The sequence below is a fragment of the Prosopis cineraria genome, unplaced genomic scaffold (assembly GCF_029017545.1).
Source record: "Prosopis cineraria cultivar Desert tree isolate PC_DT_omini unplaced genomic scaffold, ASM2901754v1 PC2, whole genome shotgun sequence".
NCBI classification, from domain to species: Eukaryota; Viridiplantae; Streptophyta; class Magnoliopsida; order Fabales; family Fabaceae; genus Prosopis; species Prosopis cineraria.
In genome coordinates, this window is record NW_026555333.1 from 38,635,644 (window position 1) to 38,652,415 (window position 16,772).

At 34.7% G+C, this 16,772-nt stretch overlaps 1 protein-coding gene across 3 annotated transcripts; it reads left to right on the top strand.

Moving 5' to 3' along the window:
• Window positions 1-614: 614 nt before the first annotated feature.
• On the top strand, window positions 615-16,547 carry LOC129302112 (DExH-box ATP-dependent RNA helicase DExH11). 3 transcript variants are annotated; one of them, XM_054940786.1, is made up of 23 exons: window positions 620-865; window positions 1,296-1,553; window positions 1,843-2,103; window positions 2,220-2,288; window positions 2,517-2,613; window positions 2,778-2,950; window positions 3,057-3,164; window positions 4,935-5,036; window positions 5,321-5,521; window positions 5,675-5,785; window positions 6,102-6,169; window positions 6,651-7,017; window positions 7,412-7,567; window positions 7,634-7,744; window positions 7,946-7,999; window positions 8,447-8,704; window positions 10,374-10,483; window positions 11,118-11,271; window positions 12,737-13,199; window positions 14,703-14,917; window positions 15,030-15,268; window positions 15,966-16,092; window positions 16,214-16,547. In XM_054940786.1, exons 1-23 carry the CDS (start codon window positions 731-733, stop codon window positions 16,424-16,426), a joined length of 4,050 nt encoding a protein of 1,349 aa, XP_054796761.1. In that variant the 5' UTR covers window positions 620-730; the 3' UTR covers window positions 16,427-16,547. The 3 variants fall into 3 exon arrangements, with proteins under 3 accessions (XP_054796763.1, XP_054796761.1, XP_054796762.1); XM_054940787.1 differs by having other exon boundaries at window positions 2,790-2,950; XM_054940788.1 differs by lacking the exons at window positions 14,703-14,917; window positions 15,030-15,268; window positions 15,966-16,092; window positions 16,214-16,547 and adding an exon at window positions 13,876-14,696 and having other exon boundaries at window positions 615-865.
• Window positions 16,548-16,772: the final 225 nt, after the last annotated feature.

Here is a 16,772-nt window from a genome sequence, read left to right on the forward strand (position 1 = left end):
AAGTTTTGAAATAAAATTACTTCTAAAAGAATTTAAGATATCAAGCACCTCTTGAAAAAAAGTTATAATACATTTTTGCCCTTCCACCCTTAAATACACACACACACACTCTTTAATAACATACTTTTTTCACTAAAAGTTAATAAAGGGTAAATAAAAAATTGTAATAAAAATTTACTAATATAACTAATAAATAAAATAAAAAAACCTTCTCTTGTGGCCTTATAATTATAAATAGGACCAAGGCATACATTTTTTTTTTGCCAGATCCCAAAAAATATACTTCCTCCTTTTGAAAATATAAGATATTTTTTTAGGAATTGAATGTTTTAAAATATAAGACATTTTTAATTTTTTAATATATAATTATTTTTTTTCAAAAATACTCTTATTGATAATGACTTTATATTTATTGTAGAGTATTTAATAAATATAAATATAAAAAAATAAAATTAATTTAAAAGTAAATAATTATTTTATTAAAAGGTAAAATTTGATTAAAAATATTTTATATTTTTAAATGAAGGGAGTGTTAATTCAAGATGTATATAAAAAAAATAAAATAAAAGGAGTTCAGGGAAGTAAAAACGGAAAAAAGAGGGAACAGCCTTCACTGGAAAGTGTCGCAAGTCAATTTGGCGTACAAATACTTTCGTCTTCCTCTGAACCCGCGAAAACCTTCCTTCCCTGGAGTCACAACATTGAGGGATATGCTAGGCAAAGTGCAAAAATGGATCCAATCGAAGCATCGCAAGAGCTTGCTTTTCGGGTCGGGTTTACCGGTCACAGTGGGCACCTCCGAGTGGAGCCGCTGTCGACGGTGGAGCGTTCCAACCCGTTGAGTTCGCTTCCTGATTTCATCCTGGTCAATCGTTGTACCTCGATCTTCTTCTCTTAGTTAACTCCATTTTTAACTCTGCGGTTTGCGTTTGGGTGCATGATTTGTTATAATGTCGCTGGTAGTGTGCCAAATGTAACATAATTTAAATTTTCATTCATTGCAATTTCTTGTGCTTCGGTTCTTTTCTGCGTATGTTTACTTTTAACTTTTAATCAGTATAGTATTTTTTTGTTTTGTTTTTTTCATAGTATCTCTGCTATTTGGGTGAGCAGAAGTTGCATTACCTAAGCATAAATTGTAAAGTTTGCAGCCCAGTAGCTGAATTCCTGAACAGTGGCTTCTTTGTTACTTAGTTATTTTTCATCAACTTAGATTCTTGAAACGAAGTTGAATTCCCGCCTCCTGACGCATAATGAGGCCGTATTCTTTGTAATTTTTTCCTTTTTGACTTCAGCCGCCCGCATTTCCGGAGGAGACACCTGAATCTATAAAGAAGTATATTGAACAGACATATCTCAGCCCAAGATTGGACCCTGATGAATTTTCACCCGAGAGAGTTGGGAGGCAGTGGGAATTTGACTGGTTTGACAGGGCTGAAGTGCCTCTGGAGCCATCTTTGCCACGGTCTGTCGTGGTTCCTGTTTGGGAACCACCATTTCGACGCCAAAACAATGTTTCAGAGCAAGGAAAATGGGAGCCAAAATCTGAGGAGGTATCTTATGTATTTTATATACATGTGTTGTCATAATCATCTGCTTTGCAATACCTTTAGGGACGGTTGTTACAGTTATTCTTTCCTTTCATCATGTCTCCCATTGGGAGGTTGTGATATTGGTGTTCTTTTGTGGATGATCCATTTTCATTGACGGAAGGATATGAAGCAGCAAATTTTTCTTCAACATTGGAAATATATATTTAAAAGATGTTGGAAAAATGTTTTGAGTTGTTATTTTGTGAGGCTTGTCCGGCTTAGTTTGACTTTGCTAATTCTGTATCATTAGGTGGATGTGTCAGAATTGATGCTAGGAGATGAAGACTCTGGGCCATTACCCCGTGCCTCTGGATCTGCTAAGGATTTTGTAAGGGGAAGCATCAATAATCGCCCTTTTCGCCCTGGAGGTTTCGATAACTCGCAAACTTTAGACAGAATTATTCCAGAAGGTACTTCTACTGGTGAGTGGGTGCGTGAAATTTTGAATGGCGGCCCTCCTCAGATGATCCCTCCAGGCTTTAAACAAGGGTTGGACCTTGGAGCATTTAAGGTTATAATTTTCTTTATCATTTTATTGTTTTATTCAAAACTATTTTTCATTAAAATATTGTATCAACTTGTTGTAGTTTGTATTTTGATGCAAGTTATATTTTGCTTTATTTAAAGCCCTATCCTTGCTCGTGGAATGTTTACAAGGATGTCAGTTTGCTTAAGAGCTCATCAGATGAAAAACTGGTTAGTTAACCATTGTGCTCTGTCCATTTTTCTCGGGAAGAAAAGCTTCATATTTTACATTCTTTTAGTCATGTAACTCTTTTGGACCTCTTATTATGGAATTTATTGGATTATTGGATTAGAGAGATTTTCAGTGTACAGATGTGCTTTTTTTATTTATAACATTATATACAATCATTGACATCATAAGCTATCTCAAATTAACCAATAATTGATGTTGAAATACAGAGTGAGTTGTCCCTACAGTTTGATGACTTATTTAAGAAGGCCTGGGAGGATGGTGTTACTCAAGAACAGGAGGAAGATGGTATCTTTACTAGCCCCGGTAATCTCTTTATAACTTCACATCTTTTGACATGCATTTTATATTTATGGAAATTCTAGCATTGTACTCTTGTAACTTGGACCGAGTGTCTTCATGTGGTACATTTCTTCATTGGACCAAACTATTTCCCCCTGTTATGGATAATAATGATTGTGTTTGTTAAGGCTGCTTATCAGAAGTGGAGCCTGTTATAGTGGAAGCTGAAGTTGATAAGGCTGAGGGATCTAGCAGTATGCATGAGGATGAATTTTCATTAGATGAGGTACTGTCAACTAAATCAGAAGGATCAAAGCCACTTTTAGATGGATCTAGTGATGGTGGACAGCAGCAAAAGGAGGTAAGTGATTGTGAATGAATGTTTCCATCTGCAGTTACGCACTTGGTGTGTCTTTTAATGCGTTGTGGTTTCTTTGATGTTTATTTCAAAGTTCATCTCTTGGCAGGCTTGGGCACATCGTGGAGGTTCCAAAGGAATTATAGATCACTTCCATGAACTTATTCCTGATATGGCACTTCAGTTTCCCTTTGAATTGGATGCATTTCAGAAGGAGGTATTGGCTGAGGATAATTCTCTTTTTATTTATCCTTAGGCATACGTATCTTGCTGATGTAGAAACTAAAAATATGGCAATGCCCCTTTTTAAATGGAAAATAGCACTGCAATATATTTAAGAATTTTATTCTTCCTCCTATAGCGGCTGCTCATTGGTGGAAACTAGTATGACACCGACCTTTTAAGTTATGTTATACCCCTTATATGAAAATATAACTGAATGTTGGGGCTTAACCTATCCTTGTCATCCAAATACAACTGAATGTCTCTCTCTTTCTCTTTTCCCCTCAATTTCTTCCCTATACTCCATCAATTTGGCATCAAAGCAAGGTTCTTCTTGTTCCTTTCATGCTTTTGTTGTTAAAATCTCATTGAATTATTGCAAACCACTTATGCTCTACCTACTGGGAAAATTGATAAGTTTGTGGATCATTGGAGTATTCTCTTTCCTCATCCCCCCTCCACTCTCATCTTGTTTGTTGGAAGGGTGTTCAGATTTCGATGCTACTTTGATCAATGAAGAGTTTCTTTGCGTAGATCTTGCCTTGTTGAAGCCCTATCAACAATCTTCCTCTTTTGAGAAGAGTTCTTTTAAAAAGGCTGGGGTGGGATGATGGAACATTTGGAGATTTATTTTATGCTTTTTGTCGTTTATTCTATCACTTTATTTTTGTTTGTTTATTGGGCTTTCTTTTATCTTGAGTTATTTCCTTTAATATGCTTCCTTTGATTTAAATTATCATGTTTTGGGCTTCCTGTAAATAACCATAGGTTATCACTTATTCTTTTTGGTAGCAATTGATGATTTGAATTTGTCAAGTTATTATTATCTCTTTCTCCCTCATTCTTCTCCCTTTTTCCTCTTTCCCTCTCTCCCTTTTCTTCCTTGTTCTACGTCAAATTCTCTTCTCACTTCCCTTTATGACTCTGTAATTCATCATATTTTCATCTCCAATAGTTAAGCTAATAGGAGAAACCTCATAAGTGGTTTTCTCTAAATATCTCTTTGTGAAAACTGGTTGGGCTTTAAGTGTGGACTAAAGCACAAACACACCATACCTTGTTAATGATGTCAGATTAATTAGGAATATGGCAGCAAGGGTCAAATTCTTAATTACTTGCGCATGATGTATATCCAACAAATTTAAACATAAAAGTTATACAGCATGAAAGGAAGATTGAATTTTAAACAAAAATTTCAAATATAAAATAGCTGTCCGTAACAAGCTACCTATAAACAATCTACCACTAGAGTTTTCCATTTGAATTAAATGTCAATCTTCATTTCCATTTACACCACTATGATTCTATATAATGTTTTGAACTGTTTCAGACTATTTCTAAATGTACTGACATATTTGAAATCTTCCAAGCCGCATCAGATGCATCTTTGGTTTTTGGAGTATCAGTGCTTCCTATAAATATCTGTTGTCTCTAATAATCTTTATTCTTGAAGGTAATTGATGGTCTTGGTAATTTTAAAACGTTTGTCTTTTGGATTTTACATTTTGCATATGCACTTGGAGTAGCTGTGTCTGTATTTTACATGATTGTATTATCTAAATGAGGCAACTGTTATTGGAGAAATTATATTTCGTTGGAGTTTCCACCTGGCAGCATGTTAATACATTTTTTTTATCTCCTCTTAAAATGTCAAAAGAATATCAAGGGACGAAGAAATAGAATTGCTCATGCATATATATATGTATATGGATATTTTTCTTTTCCTATGATTTTCCTTCTTTCCCTTTCCATATAACATTTGCAGGCTATATATTATCTTGAGAAGGGGGAATCTGTTTTTGTTGCTGCTCACACATCGGCTGGAAAGACGGTGGTGGCAGAATATGCATTTGCTTTAGCATCAAAGGTATTACTTGATTTTTGTACTTGGTTTTCTTTCTCCTTTCTTTTCCCATCCTAGCAGGGTAGTTGCATGAAGCAATGAATGTTGTTATGCAAAACCTTGTTAGAGCATGGCGATTTAATGCCACTGTTTATTTATCAAAGCACTCTAATTCTTCTATGATGGTATCCTATTATTTAGACCAGGCTTGTCATGCTCCATAATTTTTCCTTTTAGCTTAACCTTAATTTATCTAGAGAAAAACTTGAATTGATTTCAAATTTTTTGTTCAAACTTCATCCATGCAGCATTGCACTAGGGCTGTATATACTGCTCCGATAAAAACAATCAGCAATCAGAAATATAGGGATTTCTGTGGGAAGTTTGATGTTGGGCTGCTTACTGGTGATGTAACCTTGAGGCCAGAGGCTTCTTGTCTCATCATGACCACAGAAATTTTAAGGTCCATGCTCTATCGAGGTGCAGATATTATTCGGGATATTGAATGGGTAAGGGACTTTTCTCTGGTGTCATGCCAGCAGTACCTTGTACTTTTCTTTATATAAGTTTGTAAATATTTTAAAACTGTCAATCTATTATTCTTAGTTAATTTGAATAATTTATGTTCATTTGTTGATTTATTTGCTGCATAAATGTGGTAGGTTATATTTGACGAAGTGCATTATGTCAATGATGCTGAAAGAGGTGTTGTTTGGGAAGAAGTAATTATAATGCTTCCAAGACACATCAATATCATCCTCCTTTCAGCCACGGTGATTATTTTCCTGATATCTTTCCTTAGTGGCCAATGTCATGCTTGGGGGACTTTTGCTTGATGTTTTGCTGCAATGGCACTTAAATTTCTTATGCTGACTCCCTTGTAGTTCGTTACTTCTTCAGGAGAAATCATGTTTTGACCATGTGACCTATTATTATATTTGTCTGCATATTCAGTTCATTTTTGGTACTCATGTCATGTATATTCTGACTGGCTAAGTGGCTATCCGTTTTCCTTTTTATGCCTCAGCAAAGCTTTTTTTTTTTTTTTGTGATAACTGTATTTATTTTATTTGAACAAACATTTCTCAGGTACCTAACACGGTTGAATTTGCTGATTGGATTGGTCGGACAAAGCAAAAGGAAATCCGGGTTACAGGGTAAGTAGTTAAGTCATCTTACTTATGGAGTGTGGTCTGTTGAGAGTTATCCTGTGGATTCAAAATTCAAAATTGTTTTAAAAACATACCTTTCTGGAAACAAAAGAATAATATAGAATAACATCACAATCATATTTGATTTAATCACCTGTTACTTGAAATTTTTAGTGTAAAAAAGGGTCAGATCAGGTATATCCTCTTCAATATGTGATATCCTTCAGTTTCAAACAATGGAAAGTCTTAAATCAAATTATCTGGCTTTACTAAACATCATATCCTCCTTGATTTATAATTTATTAGATGGATAAATTTTGTCATTGCATACAAATGGTCTCTAATTTTGATTTGTTGAAGATGTGACAATTTAAAACATGACTGATGTACGACTGAAATTTCCTTGGATGGTGCCCTGAATAATACCCTCATAAGATTTCTTGATTGCTTTGTTATTTCCTGATGTAACAATCAATTTTGCTTTCAGGACAACAAAAAGACCTGTCCCATTGGAGCACTGCCTGTTTTATTCTGGAGAACTTTACAAAATTTGTGAAAGTGAAGCATTTCTGCCTCAGGGACTGAAAGCTGCTAAGGATGCATATAACAAGAAGCATTCAACTGCTGTTGGTGGTGGCTCTGGACGATATTCAGGGACATCAGCAGGTCATGAGAGTACTCAAGTTCAAAAACGTGAAAATGCAGCACGAGTTAAACGTGGAAGTAGTTTCTCCAAAACTTCTAGAGGCTATCAGAATAATGTAAATGGCCAGAACAACTGGGAACTCAGGAGGGCAGAATCTTCTATGTGGTTGATGCTTATTAACAAGCTCTCCAAAAAGTCACTGTTGCCTGTATGTTGAAATAGGTTCTGAAAATATACTTAATTACTCAGTTATACTTTATCTCAGTTTTATTTAACTGAAATTGGGATCATGGGGGCCGCATAATTTGGGTAATTTAACAAAGGAGCCCTGTGCAGGGTAAAGAGTAAAAAGGATTATGGCATGCATCTAAACGTCTATTTAATTACTTGGAAAAGCAGTGTCATTCCTTCAATGCAATTATTTCTTGCATTACCGTTTTGTGATGTTTAAAACAACAATGCATGATAGCCATGTAAATATTCATGATTGATACACAAGGGGAGCTGATCTTTTTAGGGAATTATGTGGAGATCCCTTTTTCTTTTCTTCGTTACTTCTTTATCATTCACAATGTTACATTTGCCTTCGGAACTTGATGCAGGTGGTCATATTCTGCTTTTCTAAGAATCGCTGTGATAAATCAGCTGATAACATGACTGGAACTGACCTAACTAGTAGCTCAGAGAAAAGTGAAATACGTGTCTTTTGTGATAAAGCATTTTCAAGGCTGAAAGGATCTGACAGGAATTTACCACAGGTTTGGTGATTTATTGCTGAACTTTCTTTCACATGAGCTTGGCTACTAATTTATTTATTTTGACAGGTGGTTCGAGTCCAGAATCTTCTTCATAGAGGGATCGGTGTGCATCATGCTGGCCTTCTTCCAATTGTAAAGGAAGTAGTTGAAATGCTATTTTGCCGTGGTGTTATCAAGGTAGTAACCTACATTCTGTACAAAGTTCATGGCTGTTTAAGAATTTATATAAAAGTTTTATTTATTGGAATGCAGAATGCTTTTGTATGTTGTGAGTCATACCTTGTTCTTTTTCCTGGCTGTTGTTTACTTGGATGATTTTAGGAGTAATATCTGACAGTGTTCAATCTTTTTTCTCCCTTTTACCCCTTAATATTATAGGTTTTGTTTTCAACAGAGACATTTGCAATGGGTGTCAATGCTCCTGCTAGAACAGTAAGTCTCTTGTCAAGGATGATGCTAAAGTTGGATATGCATATTGCTTTTACACTAAAAGCTCAACTAGGTCTAAAATCTGATGTTTGCATTTCTTTTCTTCTAAGTTTCACTAATTGTTTTAGCTCTTTCTTAGTGTTTGCCGGAATGCATCTTGTTAGTATCAGTTGCTTATTTGACTATGTTAGAAATTTATTAAAGAAAAAAAATCTCTGGTCAAGCCTTAGTAATAAGTTGAGTTGCAATGGCCTTTGACATGATATTATAATCTCTATAACCAAGTGGCTCGGAGTTTGATCTGTCACCCCCAGTCCTTATAATTTCTTAAATTTACACCATAGATAGGCTTGCGCTTCATCCACAATTCAAGCCTGAAGGACTTGCTGCTTAATCTTTTGACAAAATTTGTCTTATTGTGGACATAAACTGTATATTATGCTTTTCCAGGTAGTCTTTGATACTTTAAGGAAGTTTGATGGCAAGGAATTTAGGCAGTTACTACCAGGAGAATATACTCAAATGGCTGGTCGTGCTGGAAGAAGAGGTCTTGATAAGATTGGTACTGTTATTCTAATGTGCCGTGATGAAATCCCTGAAGATAGGGATTTAAAGCATGTTATTACTGGAAATGCAACCCGCCTTGAATCTCAATTTCGACTTACCTTTATTATGATCCTCCATCTCCTTCGAGTTGAAGAATTGAAGGTGTGCAAAACCATTAGTCCCTGTTCTTTATATGAACTACTACAAATGATGAGCACTTGGAATGTATGTGCACTCCAAAAAATTTAAATGTGAATATTGGTAGCCAGAATATGAGTGAAGTAGAGAATATTGAAAAATGGAGGAGAGAGTGGGAAGATAAATACAAGCATAGGAGAGTGGGAGAGGAATGGCTTGTAATGATTTAAAATATTTATTTAATTTTACTGTAACCTTTACTTGTTTTCAATTTGTTGGACACTTGGCTAATGGGCTGAGCTGGTAACTAACATATGGGGTGTCTAAGGTTGGGGTTGTCATGGAGCATGGAGGACAACGACTAGAGTAGGAAAGCCTAGGATACACTTAAATTGATTTTATGCTTGTCAGTAATCTTTATTTTAAGTTTTAGGATTTATTTCATTTTGAATTAAGATTTATCTTTATTCTTATCTAGGTTTAAAATATCTTGGTTTAAATGATTTGAGTAATGGCTTTATCTTGGAAGAAAAGATTATTCATTTGTATTGACTTTTTGCCTATTGAATAATATTCAGTATTTTGCTGTATCTATATCTCCCTCAATTCTCTTTCTATTTTCTCCTTGATTCTTCTGATATCCATGCTTCTCAAATGCATAGAAATGAGTGGTATCGTATGTTTGCTTCCAAGTTTTCCCCCTTTGATTTCCAGAATCATAGCTGTAGAATTCACCAAGACCAATTCTCTGGTTAGATTTGTATCAGATTAATAAGATTTCTGGAGCTGTTTCTTATCACAATCTATTATTACCTTCATTTGAATAAAACTAGGACCATTTAGGAATTTAGGGAAGCAAGACAATAAGCAGATGAAGACAACCCAGGGTTTTCTATTATAAGTGTAGATAGATGGCAATTATGTTAAATTGATGAAGCAAATTGTTGACAATCTGTTGTTATTCGGTTCTACTTTCTTATAGCTTCTCTTTTATAGTTTATTAGATTTGAGTGAGACTTTTCATGAACAGTTAATGGTTTCTCTAAATCATGAGAAGAAACCCAAAAAGGGATTGGGGGTTGAAGGGGGAATATTTTTCCCATTGTCTTTTGAAGTTGAAACAATCCTCTGTTATGAAGATCTGTTAATTTAATCCGTACCTCATTATATGTTTCATAATCGTATCTAAATTTGGATAGACAGGAGAATTTATTGAGGGGAAAAGAAAATGGAATAAAAATGGAGAGCAAATGGACCGTATGAAACAAGAGAAGAAACTGCACAATCTTTTGCTCAGAAGGTTTATCCAATGCCTCTAAATCCACAAAAGATGCGGAGCAAAAATAAAAGCAGTAGCTGAAAGGCACAAGAAGGACACAAGGCCTCATTTGGTACACAATGAAAATTGATGGAAAGAGAAGATAATGAAAAAGAGTGATTTTGTAGATGAAAAAAATGATTCATTGTCCCTACTTTATCTCTGTAACTGGTTGTTTGTGGTGTGAATTGTGATGTCTATTCTTTTCCATTGTAAATAAAAATTGAAGATTGAAATCTTTTCAGCATAAAGAAGATTCCTATTGCTTTTAATATTATTATTCTTGCTAAATGCTGTTGATAATTTATTTTTTTTTTTTCACTTTGACCCAAATGAACAATTGTTATTCTAAGTTATGTGAAAATTGAGCTGCAGGTAGAAGATATGCTTAAAAGAAGTTTTGCTGAATTCCATGCTCAGAAAGAACTACCTGAGATGCAAGAACTTTTGAAGCGAAAGCTTAATCAGCCTACAAAAGCTATTGAGTATGTCATTGCAAAATGTTGATTTATTCTTCTCATGAATATTTTAATATAAGACTTCTATTTTTGTGGCCTTTCATCTTACAAACTTGCTGTTATTATTATGATGTTCATGTTTTTTTTTTTTTTAAATTAAAAAGATAATTGAATCGTAGGGATATTGGTATGAAACAAGTAAAGATGTGGATGGCAAGAGGTGCTTCCCAAACAAAAGAACTAATGCTGCATTTGGATGTAGGGGATTTAAATTTGGATTTGAATTTGGCAAATTTGAAATTTATAGGTAGAGCGGATGCCTTTTTTGTGGTTACTATGCTTTATTTTCTCTTTTTGGCTACTATAGGAGAAATTCTAATCTTCATTTTTAACTCTTTATTGCTAACTTAACTTCTTATGCCCCATAATTAAACGAGGGGGAAAAAGGGCTAACATAAGAAAGTTTAACGTATTAACTCTTATTTTGTTCTTATGAATTTTTAATGCTCTTGAGTCAAGGGTTTTGGTTATTTTCCAATTTTTTATTTGTTTGGGGAGGATCTCTTCTCTATTTTTTGTACAGTTCTCCTCGCCAATAAATTCTATTAACTTAATTTTCTTTCTTGCAATGCTGTATTTTTTTCTTTAAAAACAAATCTAGATGCATAAAGGGTGAGCCAACCATTGAGGAATACTATGAGACATACTCTGAAGCTGAGAAGTACAGCAGCAAAATATCAGATGCAATTTTGCAGTTGTCGAGTGCCCAACAATTTCTTGCTCCTGGAAGAGTAATAGTTGTAAAATCAGAATCAGTGAGTTGCGACAATTAGTTATGCGTATCACATTGGTATCATTTTATCTTTGTCAAGTTCATAACACCTGTGAACTTATCGAATTGCATAGTAGATGCACAAGGTTTTGTTCAAGTAATTTTTCTAGAAGAAAACTTAATAATGGTATGTAAGATGGATGAAGTAAAACACTGTAATGAATTACATATTTTTTCCCTTTCTAGTATAAGGAATTAGTTACTTGCTATGCACACTGTAAAGAAACAAAGTAAAACACTAAACAAGGTCCAGTGACTTACTTGGCCAGGCGTCTTGTGTATCTATTTTATATTTGCAACCTGTAAATTATTTGAAGTGCAAAGGATCGTACTTGTAGTACTAGGCCAAGTCCAAAGCCAACTAATCTTTTGCACACTTGACATAACATAGCCATCACAGTCACTATTATTTGGCTCTCCCTCAAACAAAACTCAATTATAATAGAGACAAGCCAATTCAGGTTTGGAACCCTAAAAAGTTAGACAAAGCTCCTCAGTACATAATCACCGAACAAAAACATCATGACTTACAAGGTTGCCCAAATATTATCACAAACATGACTTTCAGTAAAATCCTCAGTAGACGAAGAGCTCCCAGAATTCTGACCTTCCCATGAGCAGTCCTCTCACATTCTCCCAACTACTTTCTGCAGCCACAAGATCTAACACGCTGACACAAGTCTAGAATTCCTTGACTTGCTTGCCATCAGGGCCTCTCTAACATTTTCCTCAGTCTTTCCTAAATGGATTGCTCATTATAAACATGCAACAAACATGCAATCTAGTGCTGAAATCTTCAATCACCCCTTTCTGATTAGAGAACCGAGGTTCCAATTCATAAGCTAAAACCTTGTGAAATATTATTCAGAATCTTAAACTAAAACAAATCTAGAAAAAATCATAAAAGGACTCTAAATCAAGAAATACACGAGAAAAGCTTGGACTCAACACCAAAAACATTGTGATACGTGCCAAACCAAAGTCAGAAATGAGGTCATTAGGAGGACTTGTTTACTCTTTATGAGCATGCTAGTGTCTTTATTGGTTGTATCAGTGTCACAATGCATTGGCATGTGGGATATCACCAGAACTGGAGAGGGTGTTTAGGTGCTTTGCCCATTATTTTATCACTGGTAATATGTCAACTTGAAGGTTTTCAGTATTATCTGATTGTTTCCAATCCAAAAGAAAGGCGACTGGAAAACATTTTAGTCACAGGAAAAAGCAGTAGAAAAAGAATGCTAGCCAAAGAAATGACGGCCATTTGTTTTTATTATATATCTTTCAGAACCTAATCAAGCTTTCTAACAGAAGTTTTTTGGGATAACGTGGTATACTTTTTGAGTTGTAACGTATGCATTTATTATTTTATATTTTGGAATCTAGCCTGGGTATTCAGCCATTTGATTGGGTAATGCGTAGCTCAACGTTTAAGATTATTTATGCAGGCCAAGGATCACCTGCTTGGTGTGATTGTGAAAGCTCCTTCTGCAAATTATAAGCAATATATTATTTTAGTGCTCAGGCCTGATTTGCCTCCTCCAGTGGAAAATGCCCCAAGTAGGGGTAATGTGCAAGATAAACCCAGTGACTTCAACCAGGGTTATTTTGTGGTGCCTAAATCTAAACGTGGTTTTGGAGATGAATATCATACCTCTGTTTCAGCTCGTAGAGGAACAGGTGTTATCAACATCACACTGCCACATCATGGTTATGTTAGTGGAATGAGTTATGAGGTTCAAGGAGTTGATAGTAAAGAATTTCAATGCATTTGCAATAAAAAAATGAAAGTTGACCAGGTTGGACTTCTTGAAGATGTTAGCAATGCTGTTTACTCCAAGACTGTTCAGATGCTCCTGGATTTAAGGTCAGATGGAAACAAGTACCCTCCACCCCTGGATCCTGTGAAAGGTATTACCAGTTAATGGAAAAATGAATCTTTTACTTTTATCATAATAAAACTGGTCCACTTTGTTATGAATAGCAAGTCCATGTTGTTTAGCCTGTGATTATTTCAATCACTGCTTCACTTTTACTAGTCTTTTGCATTTCTTTTTATGAGCTGATTAAATGACAATAGATTTGATCCCAGTGATGTTCTAATCCTTGTGATAATCGAACTTATTTAAAAATGTTGTTCTAGTTGTTGTCATAGATTTGTTAGACTTCCTAATCATTATTTCCATCTTCACTTGCATATTCAAACTTGATAAATTTTGGTCAAACAAGTTTGGAGACTTTGCATTTCTAAAATTCAATTCATAATTTCATAATTATATTTGAAAGTGAAAACTGGCCTACCTTTTTAAACTTTTGTGTTATTAAATACATATGCATCTGCCTCTATGATCAATTACTATCTTTTTGAAACTGTAGTTTTTCTGGTTCCCCCTTAAAATCACATGTATGATTTTCATGTTTGATGAGTCATGACCTAGTTGGTTGTGAATGGAGCACAATGATGTTATGTGATCCATGCAGCTGACCAATTAGTAGGATAAGGATTGTTATTGTTGTTGATATGTCATGACCTAACTGTTAATCATGAATTTCTTACAAACCTCATCCGTTTGTGTCTTACATGTAGGTTTTTGATGGAACCCTCTATGCTAATAAACTTAAAACAAGCAAAAATGCAGAAAAATACACAGAAAATGGGACTAAACAGAATAATGGAGTTGTATTACCACCAAAATAAGGAACTAAAAGTACAGAGTACATGAAACAACACAAAATCCAACCCAATACAGCAACAAAAACATAAGTTACACATGAACAAATGATGAAGAAAGATATCTTCCTCCACCCCAATCTGGTATTCGAGAGGTCAGAGCTCTCCTCACCACTCACAATTTTCAAAATACTCCACACCCCTCTCTCTAGGCAAGGAGGAAGATTTAAAGACCCAAAAAGTGACTCTAACACAGCCCTTACCCCTAGAAGACTCTCAACACATCACTAGGACTCTAAAACATCACTAGGCCATCAATTACTTTCCCTTATAACCAGGATCCAGAGGGTAAACATCTGAACTGGCAATGATGTTATCTTCTAAGTTCATTGCCTTCCTTGCTTTCCTCTTATAGGTCTTAGTAAAATGTGAGCTCGATCAGTTTTCAAATATTCAAAACATGAGAAAGGTCGCTAATAAAACACAATTTCAAGCTTTCCTAATACTCATTTGGGAATAGGCTATGATATATGTGTTGTTTGTGTTTCTATGTAAGTTTCTTGAACGGTTGCTTGGTAATGGATAATGATGTTTGTCTTGTTCTAATACTTAATCAAATTTTGCTTTAAACCTCAGACCTCCTCCAAGCTATCCAAATCTCTCACTATTAATTAAACCACAATGAGTGGCTTAAATATTTTCTTTCCCAAGAACTGGTAATGCAATATACCTTTTTCACGTAGATCTTAAGTTGAAGGATGTTGAACTCGTGGACACATACTACAAATGGACTAAATTATTGGAGAAGATGACCCTGAATCAGTGTCATGGGTGTATAAAATTGCAAGAGCACATTAAGTTAGCGAAAGACATCCAAAAGCACAAAGAAGAGGTCAATGATCTTCAATTTAAAATTTCAGACGAAGCACTTCAACAGATGCCAGACTTTCAGGGCCGGGTACATTTTCATTTATGTGATATCTCATTTCTCAGTAACTATTATTGATATTTTCTGCTGTATGTTATTTTGAATTCAATCCGATACAACCTTTAGTAATCTATTTTTGCAGATTGATGTTCTGAAGGAAATTGGTTGCATAGATGATGATTTTGTTGTACAAATGAAAGGTCGTGTTGCCTGTGAGATGAACTCTGGTGAAGAATTGATTTGCACTGAGTGCTTGTTTGAGAATCAACTGGATGAACTGGAACCGGAGGAAGCTGTGGCATTAATGTCAGCTTTTGTGTTCCAGCAGAAGAACACTTCTGAACCTTCACTTACGTCCAAGCTGTCACAGGCAAAACATAAGTACGTTCTTCAACTGGGTCTATTTTCTGAAGTCTTTCTCATTCGTCCACCTTACATTACTTGGAAATATGCCTATGTTTAAAATAATTGTAATGTCAGGCATTGTCTGTGTCATAGATTAGCTTAAATTTTCATTTTTGGCATTTGATGATATCCTGATTACTACTCATGGAATTGACTGGATGCAATTATCTCTTTTCTTTTTTAAAAAGTATTTACAATATTATTTTGGGGTAAAAATCAATAGTAAGTGAAATTATTTTGGCCCTAAAGAAATAACAGTAAGTTGAAATTTTATTTGTAAGACTGAGGGTGACTGGAGAAGGATTTTAAAATATAAACCACTTTAACCAGGCTTTAAATTTAACCCACAGACGGTTATGACTTATGAGCTACTAAATATAAGGTTTACTGATTTTTAGAAGGGTAAGATTGAGGTACTTAGCCTTACATACATACTATACTTTTATCAAATTAAATCAAGACAAGTAACTTTCATTATAGAATAAATAATAAATAAAATATCTATATGTCTTGATTTAATAGGAAACAAGTACTTCAAGTATACAAAATTAAGTATATATTTTTTCTGCTTTTAGAACTGTAACTACTTTGTCTTATTTCGTTGCTTTAAAATCCCTTGGAAATTCTAATTACACACAGAAACTATTTTTAACTTTGGATGCTTTGATTTCAGATTGCACAGTACGGCAATAAGACTTGGACAACTTCAAGTGCAGAAAGGACTACCAATAGATCCTGAAGAATATGCCCAAGAAAATCTCAAGTTTGGTCTAGTTGAAGTGGTTTATGAATGGGCAAAGGTTAGAAAAATAAATAAATAAATAATAATAGGAAGGAAAAAAAAAAACATCCCTTGTGAGTTCCATCATTGCCTTGCTGGAGTAAAGCTGATGGGTTGAAGGCATGTTTCTTAATTTGCAGGGTACTCCATTTGCAGAGATCTGTGAGCTCACCGATGTTCCTGAAGGGTTGATAGTGAGGACCATCGTGAGACTAGACGAGACGTGTCGAGAGTTTAAGAATGCTGCAGCGATTATGGGTAATTCTGCTCTCTGCAAGAAAATGGAAGTTGCTTCTAATGCAATTAAGCGTGACATAGTTTTTGCGGCAAGCTTGTACATTACTGGTGTATGATCCTTGTTCAACATTTAGGTAGGCTTTGGTTAATTCGAGGGTATTGTTTTGATTTCCGCGAGCATTTGACATTTTCTTTGTAGAATATTTGTGCATAAAGGAGAAATATGATTCTAATCTTTGATTGATGCACCCTTTTAATTTGGCACTGGAGCAGGTTCACTGGTTTTTTGATTGGGAAAACCACGTTTGAGTCTTAGATAAAGAACTTATTTACCAAAAAGAAAATTCTCATAAAGTGTACCTTGTCAAAATAATATGAGAACTTGTTATTTTAAAAAAATTATAGATATGTTTGTTTTTTGTTTTTAAAAACTATTTTTTTATTTTTAAAAAATAAAAAGTT

Coding starts and splice junctions, on each gene's coding strand:
- LOC129302112 (XM_054940786.1), top strand. CDS start 731: ATGGATCCAATCGAAGCATCGCAAGAGCTTGCTTTTCGGGTCGGGTTT. Junction 8,000..8,446: donor TCAATGCTCCTGCTAGAACA/GTAAGTCTCTTG, acceptor ATGCTTTTCCAG/GTAGTCTTTGATACTTTAAG. Junction 16,093..16,213: donor TGGTTTATGAATGGGCAAAG/GTTAGAAAAATA, acceptor CTTAATTTGCAG/GGTACTCCATTTGCAGAGAT.